This window comes from Metopolophium dirhodum, chromosome 6, assembly GCF_019925205.1.
Source record: "Metopolophium dirhodum isolate CAU chromosome 6, ASM1992520v1, whole genome shotgun sequence".
In the NCBI taxonomy this organism is placed as follows: Eukaryota; Metazoa; Arthropoda; class Insecta; order Hemiptera; family Aphididae; genus Metopolophium; species Metopolophium dirhodum.
Genome location: NC_083565.1, coordinates 32400353 through 32413669, shown reverse-complemented (window position 1 = coordinate 32413669; position 13317 = coordinate 32400353). Strand labels below are relative to the sequence as shown.

Below are 13317 nucleotides of genomic sequence, written 5' to 3'. Positions count from 1 at the left end.
ATTGATAAATAGACAGCAAAATAAATTAATTTTTTTACTAATTTAAAACAATAAAGTATTCAACACCATCTAGTGTTGAATTGAATCATAATTATTAAAATTGTGTAATACTGCACTTCTGTACTAATTGGCTAATTAATGATGTATTTATACATTATATCAATATAAATATTTAATGAAAGCCAAGTAGGGTCCCAAACAAAAAACAAATAATGAAGATACCCATCTAAACTTACAAACATTTACAAGTTAAATGCTCAAAAATAGTTTGTATGTGATACCACTGTTGAATCTTTGTAACACAAAACTCATAATAATTTTGATTATTCTTGATTAACTATTGATTAAATAATATTATGTTTCCATTTGTACTCCTTTACAAAGCAATGACATAACGACACTTAAAGAAATACACAATTGAGCGATATACATTTCCAATAACAATATGATGAATATGGTGTAATGCTATCAATTGTATGTCCAATAACAGTTGTGTGTTTCAAATGCAGTTTCAAAAACTGACATACATACATACATACATATATTATTAATATCAATTGTAAATTCATCAGAATATATAATATTAGCAATATAAAACTTAAAAAATTGCATTTACTTGCCTAAATTCTATATATATTTTATGTATAAGGTACATAGTTACATAAGATACAAACATAAGTAATTTATGAAGTATAAAACTAAGATTTTATATATGTACTAAAAAAAAAATTATATAGTTGAAATTTAAAATACAAATATAATATATATATTATTTGTCTAAGTTTATCAATAAATAGAAGCAAAAAAACATATACATATATAACACAATATTATTATAGATATCAGATTATTAACTGTTAGTTATTGTCGTAATATGTGATAGATACCTATAGACAATAATCAGCATTTACAATAGTATATTATAATATTATTGTTCATTTTATTAATATTTCAATCGTCAAGATCAACAATAGTGCATTTGTGCAAAAACCAAGATGTTATGTTGCGGAGTATGTAATGGAGTTGTAAATACAGTTTCCGGATATATGCCGGCAAATACAAACACCGGCATTTATCCGGAAACGGTATTTACAACTCCATGTTGACATTTTTTCAAAGGTGAATCTAGAAGTTGAAGCTTGATGCCCATTTTGTTCATTACTCGTAAACCGCCATGTGGAACCGTTAGTGGAAACAGTTTTTTCATAAGAAGTTTTTCCAAACAATCTCTTAAATAGCGTAGGTACATGCATACACCAGTTACTGTAACTTCCTGACTAAAATTGAAAAAAAAAAAACAACTATATTAATTAAATTATTTTGAAAATTGTAATAATTTAATGGTTCAATATCATACTATTAAAAATCAATGTAGTAAAATAGTAACCAATCAACATTATTCATAGTGCCAACACATAGTTTGTTCCATTTTAATATAGCAAACATCCTTGTGTTATAGTTTTGAACATATAGCGTTTACTTGTATTATTTATTATTATATAATATGCCTTATGGAGAAAAATAAAAAAATAACAACATAAACGTTTTAATTGGTAACTCTATCACCATTTACCAATACTATATAATTGATGCTTAAGAATAAGTATTGCTTAAGTAGTTAAATTAATTTAATTTTGATAATTTAAATAATTTAAAAAATAAAAATGTGTGATAGTAACCTAAAAGCAATGCTTAAAGTAGGTCTCAACCATCCTTAGTTTAAGTAATACTATTTCTTTTCTTAGGCCAAAGTCTAGTTTATGAATCTTATTTGACATAGGCTATGAATACTGCCCTAAACAATTACAAAACCTCAGGTATTAAATCCACATCTGACTGCAACTTTGTAACATCGTTTTAATGTATCTGTTAAGTTGTTTCAGATGTATCATAACCAATAAGTAATACATTCTAGGAATTGTAGTACTATATACAGAACTTACATGATTTGAGTTATGAAGGTTTGAATGTGATTGTTGTAACTTGTAAATGGCATATTAAGTCTGACTTGGTTTTTGAAATGGTTTTAATTCTTTGTAGATACATTATACCTAGAAATAATACACTGTTGTATAACATAAAATTTACAGAATACGCAAGCAGGTTAGTAGCTAAAATGTATGTACGACTTACGAACATTTGAGGTGAACTGTTTAAATTTGTAATTTGTATACTGCACACGATAGTGAACAATGGACTTATTGTACAAAACCTACTTAAAAATTAAAAAAATTAAATAATTAATAAATTAAATAAAAAATATCAAAATATTAAGGTATAATTATTGTTTACATTTGAATTGAACATATCCTCAATTATTGTTTGCTTATATTTGAAGTGGTAACCATCTATAAACTGAATCGTGGTTACACATGTTAACAATTCGTTATCATAATTTAAAATCTATGATTATTATGATAAAGCAAACTTTGTATAATTTTTTTGTTTTTTTATGCTTTTTGAAATCTATCTATTTAACAGCTGAAAAATTCGTTACACTGACCATTTAAATGGAATCTCCATAAAATTTTCCATCGGCATAATTTTGATTTCACCATTTCTCGTTCTCCTATGTGGGATTAATCTTATCCACAAATAAACGACCACTATAGTTCTGAATAGAGTACATACCTAATATTATAATATACATCTGTCATTTACTAATTTACTATACGTTTATGCCTCTTGTCCAGCGTTAGTAAATTTCAAGACATGTCATATTATAGTATTATAACAAAATACATTTAGTTATAATCGTTTTCGGGACGTATAGGTGCATCATAAACGTTGATGATAGAAACTTAAAGTTCATCAATTATATAAACAATTGTTCATGTTTAACACTCTTAAATAGATTTATTATCGATGTGATTATATGAATAGGTAACTACTTCTGGGAAAACTACTAACATAGAAAGTTGTATGTTACTGGCGTTATTACCAAATGCGAACTAACGTATAAATATGTAAAAGTTTTTAAAGTTCAATAAATCTATAAGTTGTCGATGACGTTCACATAAGATAATATTATACTTTTAAGTTCCCAAACGTTTCGTTTTAGGCCCTTCTAAAATGTACTCCCGGAATCAGGGGCGTCGGACCCCCCCCCCCTGGGTGAATTTTGGAAAAGGTTTAGTTTTTGTACGACGTTTTTGAAACTTGAGATTTATATAGTTTGGAGGTTGGTGATTAAATTCGACGTCATGTATCGAGACCATAGGAGCCGTTTTTCTCCGTCTTTTGCGGCTTCGAAAATTTAAAACTTGCGTTTTTCGGGGTTTTCGGTACGAACACTTGGATTTTGGGCGCGGCGAGCCGTTTTTGTGGTCGGGCGTTATAGAAGACTTTGCGCCGTATCGATGGGTACCAAGATCGAGGTTATCCGACTTTTGGTTCGGAAGTTATGATTTTTCAAGTATTCTTTGTACTTAAAAAATTACGTAGTTACGTGTATTTTGGATTTTGAGTTTTCGTTTGATCAGTACGAAATTCGAGATTCTGGTCTTTTGGTGTACGATGATTCATAAAGGCTCTATGGTTGAAGTACATACGACCATTATTTCGCCCTTAATCGGAGTAGCAAAAAGTTGAAAAACGCAATATGTAATTATTCGTATAACCAGACGTCTCCTTATGGTATACGTCTGTATAACGTTTTAAGTAATAATTATTTTCAACTTTTTTTTTCACACTTATTTTAGTAGGCGTGTAGCTTATTATTTATTAATGTAAATCGATAGGCATTTAAGAATAAATTATAAAAAACCTATAAAATAATAAGTCAATTAACTCTAATACATATATTTGAGCTAATAATACAAAATTTGATGTACATTTTGAAATACTAGCTCCTTCAATATGGGTTGTATCATCTTGAAATCTTTAAGGTTCAATGCAGTGACACCTCTAGATCAAATTTCTGTTCTTAAAAAAGCTACTTCTCGTATTGAAATTTGAGAAATTGGCAAAACAAAATTTCCCGCTAAATTTTTTTTTTTAAATTTAAATTTTTATCACAACATTTACCCCTATAATAATTGAGTTAATAAACTTTTAAAAGCTGGTAACTAGTCTAGGGAAGTTTCTGCTGCGATCCTCGAAGGTTTTAATAAGATAGTACTTTTTTTGAAGGATTTGTTTTTTTTCAAAATCGTAATATATCGAGAAAACCTAAAAACTTCAATATTGATCGTATCGTCTTGAAATCCTCGAGGTATAATGCAGTGACCCCTCTAGATTCAATTTCTGTTCTTGAAAAAGTCGTGTATCGACCTAAAGGTTGAAAAATAGACAAAAGAAAATTTCCCGCCAATTTCTTTTTTGAATTTTTCAAAATTTTGAACACGTAATTTACCCCCTTAATATTTGAGTTAGAAAAACTTTTACCAGATGGCAAATGATCTACGTACGCTTCTGCTTTGATCCTTGAAGGTTTCATTACGATAGGACTTTTATTGAAGGATTTAGGTTTTTAGATAGGTTTTTCAAATTCGTATTATATTGAAAACCTAAATCATTCAATATAAGTCCTATCGTTATGAAACCTTCAAGGATCGAAGCAGTCAACCCTCGAGATCAAATTTCTGTTCTCGAAAAAGTCGCGTATCGACCTTAAGGTTGAAAAATTAACGAAAGAAAATTTCCCGCCAATTTCTTTTTTTGAATAATTCAAATTTTGAACACATAATTTACCTCCTTAATAATTGAGTTAAATTTTTTTTACCAGCTGGGAAATGATCTGGGTACGCTTCTGTTTCAATACTAGGAGGTTTCATAAAGATAGTACTTTTTTTGAAGGATTTCGTTTTTTTTAAGGTTTTTCAAAATCGTAATGTTTCGAGAAAACTCAATATCTTCAATATTGGTCGTATCTTCTTCAAATCTTTAAGGTTCAACGCAGTGACACCTCTAGATCAAATTTATGTTCTAAGAAAAGCCGCGTATCGATTTTAAGTTTGACAAATTTGCAAAACAAAATTTCCCGCCAATTTTTTTTTGAAAAATTCAAATTTTGAACTCAACACTTGCCTCCTTAATAATTGAGTTAATAAACTTTTAAAAACTGGGAACTGGTCTAGAGACGCTTCTGCTTCGATCTTTGAAGGTTTTAGGTGGATAGAAATAATATTAAAGGATTTGGTTTTGCTGTTGGATATATAGAAAACGTAATAATAAAAATTAAAAAATTTAGTTTTTGGACAAAAATTCATAAAAAATTATGTGAGAGAATGAGCAGACCATTTTTATATATTCAATAGTTTGAGAGGAACATACGAAATAGCGAAGGATGTGTTGTAGGATGAGATGCCTGTACAAAACACCTTCAAAACCGTATGCCAGTGTATTGAAATACATAATGTGTTTTTAAGGTTTACCGTATTTAAGGTCCACTGTATGACAAAATAATATTAATTATTCTTAAACTGTATCAATCATAGAAGAACTAATCAATGTTTTTTATTTCATAAACAATTCATATATTAGAAAACAATTAGAAATTGCCTAGTTGCCTGTATAAACCCCGGCTATTCATATTTTCGGTATTGAAATATGGGGAATTAAAATAATTAATGTAATCAAAAACAAAGTGTATTAAGTCCTTTGGGCATAGGAGTAGTTTAAACATAGTAGTATTGAGTTGTGCCGGTCTCTAAATTTTAACATTAAATAGCGTAACTTAAAAAAACTAATTCTAAAATTGTTATAAAGTACTTATTAAGCTAATTAATCTTTAAGAGCAATTATTGTTAATATGTAAATTATGTTTGTCATTGCCCCATTATTACTCTTTGGTTTTTTCTCTTTTCTCAAATAACTTTAATGCCAATTTAAATTGTATGTATAATCATACTCCTCATCTCTAACACAAGCTTTGCTTAAACAAGATGAGCAAACACATTAATTAATTTATTTTTAACTATGTATAGCCAATGTTTGTTTTGTTTGCAATAGTAAATAAATAATTGTAAAGTTATGGTGTAAATAATTATTAATAAAATATTTAGATTATATTAGCTGGGCAATGATCACTATTGACCACAAGATTCACACTTGGGCCCACTTATGTTTATAACTAAATTATCTGCATAATTTTTTTGACAGCAGTTCACTTATTTTTATTTGCTGATGATGCCAAAATATTTTCAATAATTGACGCAATAAAATTGCATTTGATTTTAAACAAACTAGTAAATTGAGTCATGATAATTACCCAAATCTAAATGTCAATAAGTGTAATATTGTAATATTATATATTTTACTCACTCAAGAAATTCTATTTCAACCATACCTAATATTGATAATTTAAAATTAGCAAGAGTTACTTTTAGTAAAGATTTAGGTATTTTATTTGATCACAATGTGTCTTTTTCTTTACACATGAATTATATTGTAAATAAAGCCTTCAAAATGTTAGGATTTTTGAACAGAAATACAATTAATTTAAAAAATATTAAACCAAACATTTAAAAAAAAAAAATTAAAAACTAAAAATGATATGGAATAAAATTAATCTTGATAGAATTCTAAGGAAAAAAGTTTTTTTTATTAAAATTCAATAACTCTTTCCGATTAAAAATATTATACTTTTCCTTGGTTAGATCTAACCTTAAGTTTGAGTTAGTGGTGTGGTCACTAAGTTATACCACTCAAATAAAAAATGTAGAAAACAGTCAGTATAAATTTTTTTTAATGATATGCTTTAAATTAAATTTGCCAATATCTAGACTTTTAGAGTTCAATATTAATACAAATAACATAACATTTTAATTTTTAAATCATAGTTAGTAGTATAAAAACTATGTAATATGTAGTGTACGCTAGTTTATTAATTTTGCAATTAGTGATTATGAGAAACATAATAATTATATTATACTTTTGAACAAAGATGATTTTTTACTAATAACAAACTTATTAAATAACATGGTTGAATAATAATACATTTATAAATACAATAATTCAATAACTATAAGCTTAATAAATTACATTATTTAATAATAAAACAATGAACAATAACAGACTTCCAACAATGATAAGTACAATATTTTTATAAGTGAACAACCAGAAAATGTAATTTAAAATAATTAAAATATGTACGGTATTTAGTATTTACAAGTTACAACATACTCATGGGTAAGGTCCAATTTGTTCTTGAACATAGCCATCGTTTCGGTGACCGGTCCTCCTCAAAAACATTAATAAGTCACCGTCTCTGTTTAGTTGTTGTACTGATTCTCTTATTATCCGCGTCGTATTTTGTCTTTCGGCTCTGGATGTACCATCTCTAATCTAAAAAAGTAAATATAATTGACATAAACAAAAAATCATGTTTATTCAAAAAATTAAAAAATAAACAATTACCGTGAGGTTATTTGTGCGCTGTTGAAATTCTATGAAGAACTGATTTTCGACAATAATCAGTCTTTCTGTTTAAGAAAAAAAAAAATATTTATAATAATATAACATTATTGATAGAAAAATAGTTTAAAACAATTTGTTTTCAAGCTACAGATACTAATAAAAGTGATATATATTTAACAAAACATGCAAACTATTTATAAAGCACAAATATTCACCACACAACTAATATTTATAATGCTACATCTACACACAAGTTAGTATTTTAAGTAATAATTATTTAAATTTCTCAAAATTGAAACTAATTGTATCAATGATTCAAAACTAAGGGAATTAATTAAATTTTACAATTCCAGGTTAAGCTTGTCAAGGCAATAATAAACAAGTAAAGCGAATAGAAAACAAATTATATATTATATTAAAAACAAATATTGATGGAACTTACCAATATTATTCTTAAGAATTGTTCTTACACTGTTGATTATGTTAAACATGTACCTAACAACACAAACATAAAACACATACCACATATAACACAAACATTTATAGGATAATGCAACATAGAGATCACAGTATGGTCAAGTGAAACTATGATGACTCACGAAGAAAATCCCAAATGTTAGGGTGGCGTCCAATTTGTGTGAGCAACGTTGAATGGAATGATTCCAAGTAATTGTTGGTCCGGTGATCTTGACCAAAAACGCTTAAACGCTGTGGACCTATTTGCACAAACCAATAATCCAATATGTAGTCCCTCAGGAAACGACTCATAACCTCACTGATATCAGGAAATTGTCCGGTGTACTCGACAATTACACGATAACCATCCATCATACAAAAATTAGGGCACCCAGGATTACCCCTTTCAGCAGGTAGATGAGGCAATGCTAATACCTGAAATATAAAATACAATTAAAATACAACAATATTTACTTATAAACAAAACTCAAATTTACCATTCTGAAAATACGAGCTGCCACTTCATGCCTCTTCACCAAATTCAAGACACCATTAACTTTTCGGTGACAATATCTAACAACTGACTGTAACAATTATATAAATTTAAAATAATATTATTAGGTTTATCTGGCGCAGGTATGATCATAACAAAATATTTTATATTACCTGTGAAAAATGAAACCAGCAGCAGAGCAATTCGCTGTTTGGAAATATTCGCTGGACAGCATTCATAAGAGCACGCTCATAATCAGTAACAAAACGGATTCTATCATAATTCAGTGGTAGAATATTGCGGATGACAGTGAATAATGCTGAGTATGTCTCTTCCGTCTCACTCCCCAAAAGGACATAGACCATTGGAAATGCCTAAATTATAAAAAAAACAATTTATTAGACTATTATGACAACAGTAATAACGAATATCAACAGAAATGCTTACTACACTTTTGTAGAGTACTTGAAATGTCAGAAGACATCGCAAGTCCCCCGGCACTTGTGGAACTGTCTTGTATGTACCATCTATTCCAACCATCTCTACTGTAGCCAACTCTTCACGATACCGGTAAATAGCAGAAGTGTTTGAAAAAATAACTCCTACACTCACCCCATTTACAATCAATTCTTGATTGTAAAATGCTGAAGAAGGAATTTGAAATGTAGAAGCGTAATTTGCATTTCGGGGGTCGCTCAACATTTCTGAAAGTTCATGGATGTCCCTAGGCAATTGTGGACGTCTTGATTGTCTCATCCTTTTCGCTCTCGATTGTGTCTGGAGGAATGTATAGTTTATAGCAGCTTGAGGATGTCTACCAAAAGTATAACAAATTAATATTTGGCATAATTTATATATTTGTATTTAACTATAACAATTAAGTTAATTAACTTACTTGATTATTTCACTGTTATAAAGACCTCGAAGTGATGGGGTTGTAATTGTGCGATCCACAGCTCTTTCACCGAGTGCGTTCCTCAAGAATGGTACATCCAAGTCAATTGCTTCTGGATCATGATTGTGAGGAGTTACAATAGAAAGTCGGTTGTCCCTCTCATTTCTACTGATTGATGCTGAACCATGACACAAAGGACCTCTGGGATTTTTTCGTCGCTCACAAATTAAACGTATTCTATTCACCAGTAACTTCTTTTGATAATATTTGAATCCCAAATTATCCACATAAAATTTTGAGTTGAGTCTAATGCCGGGGATTATTCTGTATATTCTTGGTTCTGCATCAATGACAAGTTCTTGTGGTCCATCTTGTTGTTGTTCTTCATCATATCCTGGAGCTTCTTCTTCATCGGGTGCTGGTCTATCTTCTTGTTCATCATATACTGGAGCTTCTTCTTCTTCAACGGGTGCTGGTCCATCTTCTTGGGCTTCTCTATCTTCTTCCTGTTGGGGCTGAATCTGAACTACAGGCAACTGTTGGGTGTATGTGTGATCTTGTAGGTGGATGTTTGGAGTACCAGCTTCTTGTTCATGATTGGCTGGGATGACATAAGTGTGATCCCTCAGTGCCATTTTGAGAGGTGTACCTATGCTGAAAAAAACTTAAAAAATATTAAACAAACAAAAGAAATATAAATGATTAGAATATATGGTTGGCCTTAAAAAAAACCGTTTTTCTTGTACTCGTAAGTAAATCGCAGGTGTATTGCAGGTAAATCGCAGGTAAATTGCAGATAGACAGATCTATATAAAAAATTGAAAATTATATCAGTATCATAGGTATAATATAATATTTAATAAATATAATTATTTTTTTGGTTACATTTACATATTACTTTTGTTATATTAACAATTTATAACATAATACATTAATAATTATTTACTTTACATAAACTGAAGTTGTTCCAGTTAAAAACATATATAATTTAGGTAATAAAAATAAAAATTAATCACTAATATTATTTTTGGTGTTTTCCACAATTAACTAAACAATAAATTAATTTTGCAAAAGCTTATAGTTATTTAATACAACATAAAAAATAGAGAATATCGTAGATTCTTCCTAACAGACTAAAAAGTAATTCCTATCATCACAACCGTTGTTAAATTATCATAGTATTAAATATTTGTTTGCAAGATATATCAAATTGAAAAGTTCACACATAGTAAACTCAACTTTTCCAAACAGGACTGTATAGTCTGTTAACAAACAAACAATTTTATTTTAATTTTCTTGTAAAATATTACCTATGTCAATGAGGGTCTATTCAAAATTTGTAAATATATTATTTAAAAAAAGTGGCCTAAGTTTATCTGTTTTTAATTCTGGTATTATTAGGGATGTAGACTTTTTTTAAATTAAATTATTGGGGTTATTAATTTCATGTTATCATATCTTAAAATTAAATTTAAAACATAATATTATGATTGGCTTTGAATACTATTTTAATAAATTAGTAAGACATTTTTAAGAATTGATCAATTGTTTACCGCTCATAACTGAGAACATATAAACATTTTAAACTTAAAATAAAGGCCTAAAAAAAGTGAAAAGTTTCACACCATATTCATCCCATAATAATCCAATTTTTTCAAGAATGAGTAACCTTGTAATACAAAAGTTATGGTTAGGTTATGTATTGCAGGAGTGTCATCAAAACAGCCATCACCAACCAATTACTACCAAGGTCCATGGCCTTTACTGCATGAAATACATTTGGAAAACTTTTGAGAGTAGCATCCAGTATTTTCAAATCTGTAATTATGAACAATTTGAGTATATTATACCTTGCTAAAATCAATCTGCATATTCCGGTGAAGGTATGATAACCCAAACTCCGGTATTCAACTTCAATAGTGACATTAGAAAAACTAAGTGTGCCTAAGTTTGACTTCATAATACACTGACATTATTATTAATTGTACTCATAATACTTAATAAAGAGTTATTATATTAATATTTAATACTTTTTAATTATCATGGTGTTTATGTAAGCCCCCCTCTTACACAGAATGTTTAAAGACCCCAACATTTAAACAAGTCAATAATATAATAAATTCAGTTGGTTTATTTTGTGAATTAAAATGAAAATATAATATTTTAACATTTAATTGAAGTATTTGTTAGATTTCATTAATTTATTTTTATATAAAACTATGAACTTCTAATGAAACTAGTGAGATATAATATGCGAGAGTTTAAGCATTGTATACTGATTTATAAAACCCCGCCATCCCAAAAAAAGTCAGTTTTAAATTAGTCCCTGGTAATTATTAACCAAACCACAAGGTTCAACAATTACAATAGTTTGTTGATTCTTGCACATTTGTGACACTTGTAGTGGTGCTCTATTACAAATTAATAAACGTTGAAAAAATTTTATAAAATGTACAATATAATAATAATAAATATTTAATTTAACTGTAAATTCTACCATTTAAATAATAACTTTAAATCACTAATTTTATACATCTAGGTTTGTGGACGTTGTCCATAACATTTATTCTTTATTCTTTAAATTTATTTAAATAACAAAGGATTTAACAAATTACTGATTTAAAATAAACATTTCCTGTCAAATAACTATTAAAAAAATGTTATTTTTATGAAATCATTTTGTTTTTTATCCAAAATTTTTAGTAAAAAAAGTAGGAAACTAAACTTGAACAAGTTATTTCAAATTGTTACAAAGAGATACAATTCAAATAAGTTCTGCAACATGTGAACCCAGTTTTTTAAGTATGCAACACATTAAAAATTGGTTGAATGTATGTTACAGCAAGGGTTAAATTAATTATTAATTTTAGATATTGAGAAGGATGTTGCCAATAACATAAAAAAAGAATCAGTCTTAAATAAGTAGAGCACAATAAAAAAAGGAAAATAGTATTTTACGCATTATGATCTTATTAATCCATATGAAATTTAGGTATGTTATTTGTAGCTTGTAAAGTATTATATTATAATAATAAGTCAATTATTTACTTCATCAGCGTAATAACTAATAACATATGAGTTGTTAATGTACAAAATACAAATGAACTATATTGTTGAAGTTGTGTTATAAAAATTTGTTATTTAGTACTATAGTTGCGAAAATGGGTAATAACTCAAATTGAATAATTATTAATTAGGTGTGAACCTGTTATGAATAAATATGAACATTCAGATAGGCACATTACAAACTTATTATTAAGGTCATATTTAAAAATACAAGTTTTACTTACATTTTAACATGGTTGCTGAACCAAGCGGCAAGCACCAAAGCACAACCAGCGCTCAGCAGCGGCTAATGTAAAATGAGGAACCGTTTACCGTTAAATAACGGTCATTTTCGACGGATAAATGACGGATAAATAATGTATTTGGTCTTGGACCAGGGTGAGAAATTCGTGTACTCAAAAATCGTACTGAAATATTTACAATGCCTGACGGTTGGTATTAAATTGTAATTTTTTTATTTGAGGTTAGAATTCGAACTCTTGATTAAGGTTATCAATTATAATTTCTTATCACGGGACCCAACTCTTATCACGGGGCCCAACTGTCCCCATCCCGATGTTTACAATTTACTTTCCAATTTCCTAACCAAACATTTTACATTTTACCGCCGTTGTTGTTGTTTGGATGTCGCGGCTTTTTGTACCTTATTATATGGTTTTGAAAATTTTTGACTGTAATTTTCAAGTTTACTGATTGTTCTCTTGCATTACTGTGTAACTTTGTTAATTTATTCACAATGGAGTTTATTGTTAATAAACGGGCCAAACAGTATTCAAAATGTTGTTTGATCAATTGTAAAAGCCATATTTTGAATAAGGAAACCATAAGTTTTTTTACTTTCCCAAAAGAACCTGCCAGGTAAGAAAAATTTTTGTTATCTTTGTTTATTTGTTCCCGTTTTGAATAGCCTAATAGTTCATTAATACTTACTTTTCTTTCATAACCTAACCTAACCTACCATAAATTTGATTTTAAGCTGGTTGTTAAAATAATAAATTACACATACCTGCAGGTACCTACTTAATACTTATGTATTGTGAACATTTAT

At 28.5% G+C, this 13317-nt stretch overlaps 1 protein-coding gene across 4 annotated transcripts; it reads right to left on the bottom strand.

The window, feature by feature from the left end:
• Positions 1-6817: 6817 nt before the first annotated feature.
• LOC132946735 (uncharacterized) lies at positions 6818-12652 on the bottom strand. Of its 4 annotated transcripts, none has more exons than XM_061016797.1 (9): positions 12494-12650; positions 10829-11021; positions 9204-10465; positions 8756-9122; positions 8482-8682; positions 8313-8399; positions 7959-8250; positions 7360-7424; positions 6818-7287 (listed from the first exon to the last, which is right to left on the bottom strand). In XM_061016797.1, exons 3-9 carry the CDS (start codon positions 9836-9838, stop codon positions 7126-7128), a joined length of 1809 nt encoding a protein of 602 aa, XP_060872780.1. In that variant the 5' UTR covers positions 9839-10465; positions 10829-11021; positions 12494-12650; the 3' UTR covers positions 6818-7125. The 4 variants fall into 4 exon arrangements, 3 of the variants coding, with proteins under 3 accessions (XP_060872780.1, XP_060872777.1, XP_060872778.1); XR_009664753.1 differs by adding an exon at positions 7802-7854 and having other exon boundaries at positions 7218-7287; positions 9204-11021; positions 12494-12652; XM_061016794.1 differs by having other exon boundaries at positions 9204-11021.
• Positions 12653-13317: the final 665 nt, after the last annotated feature.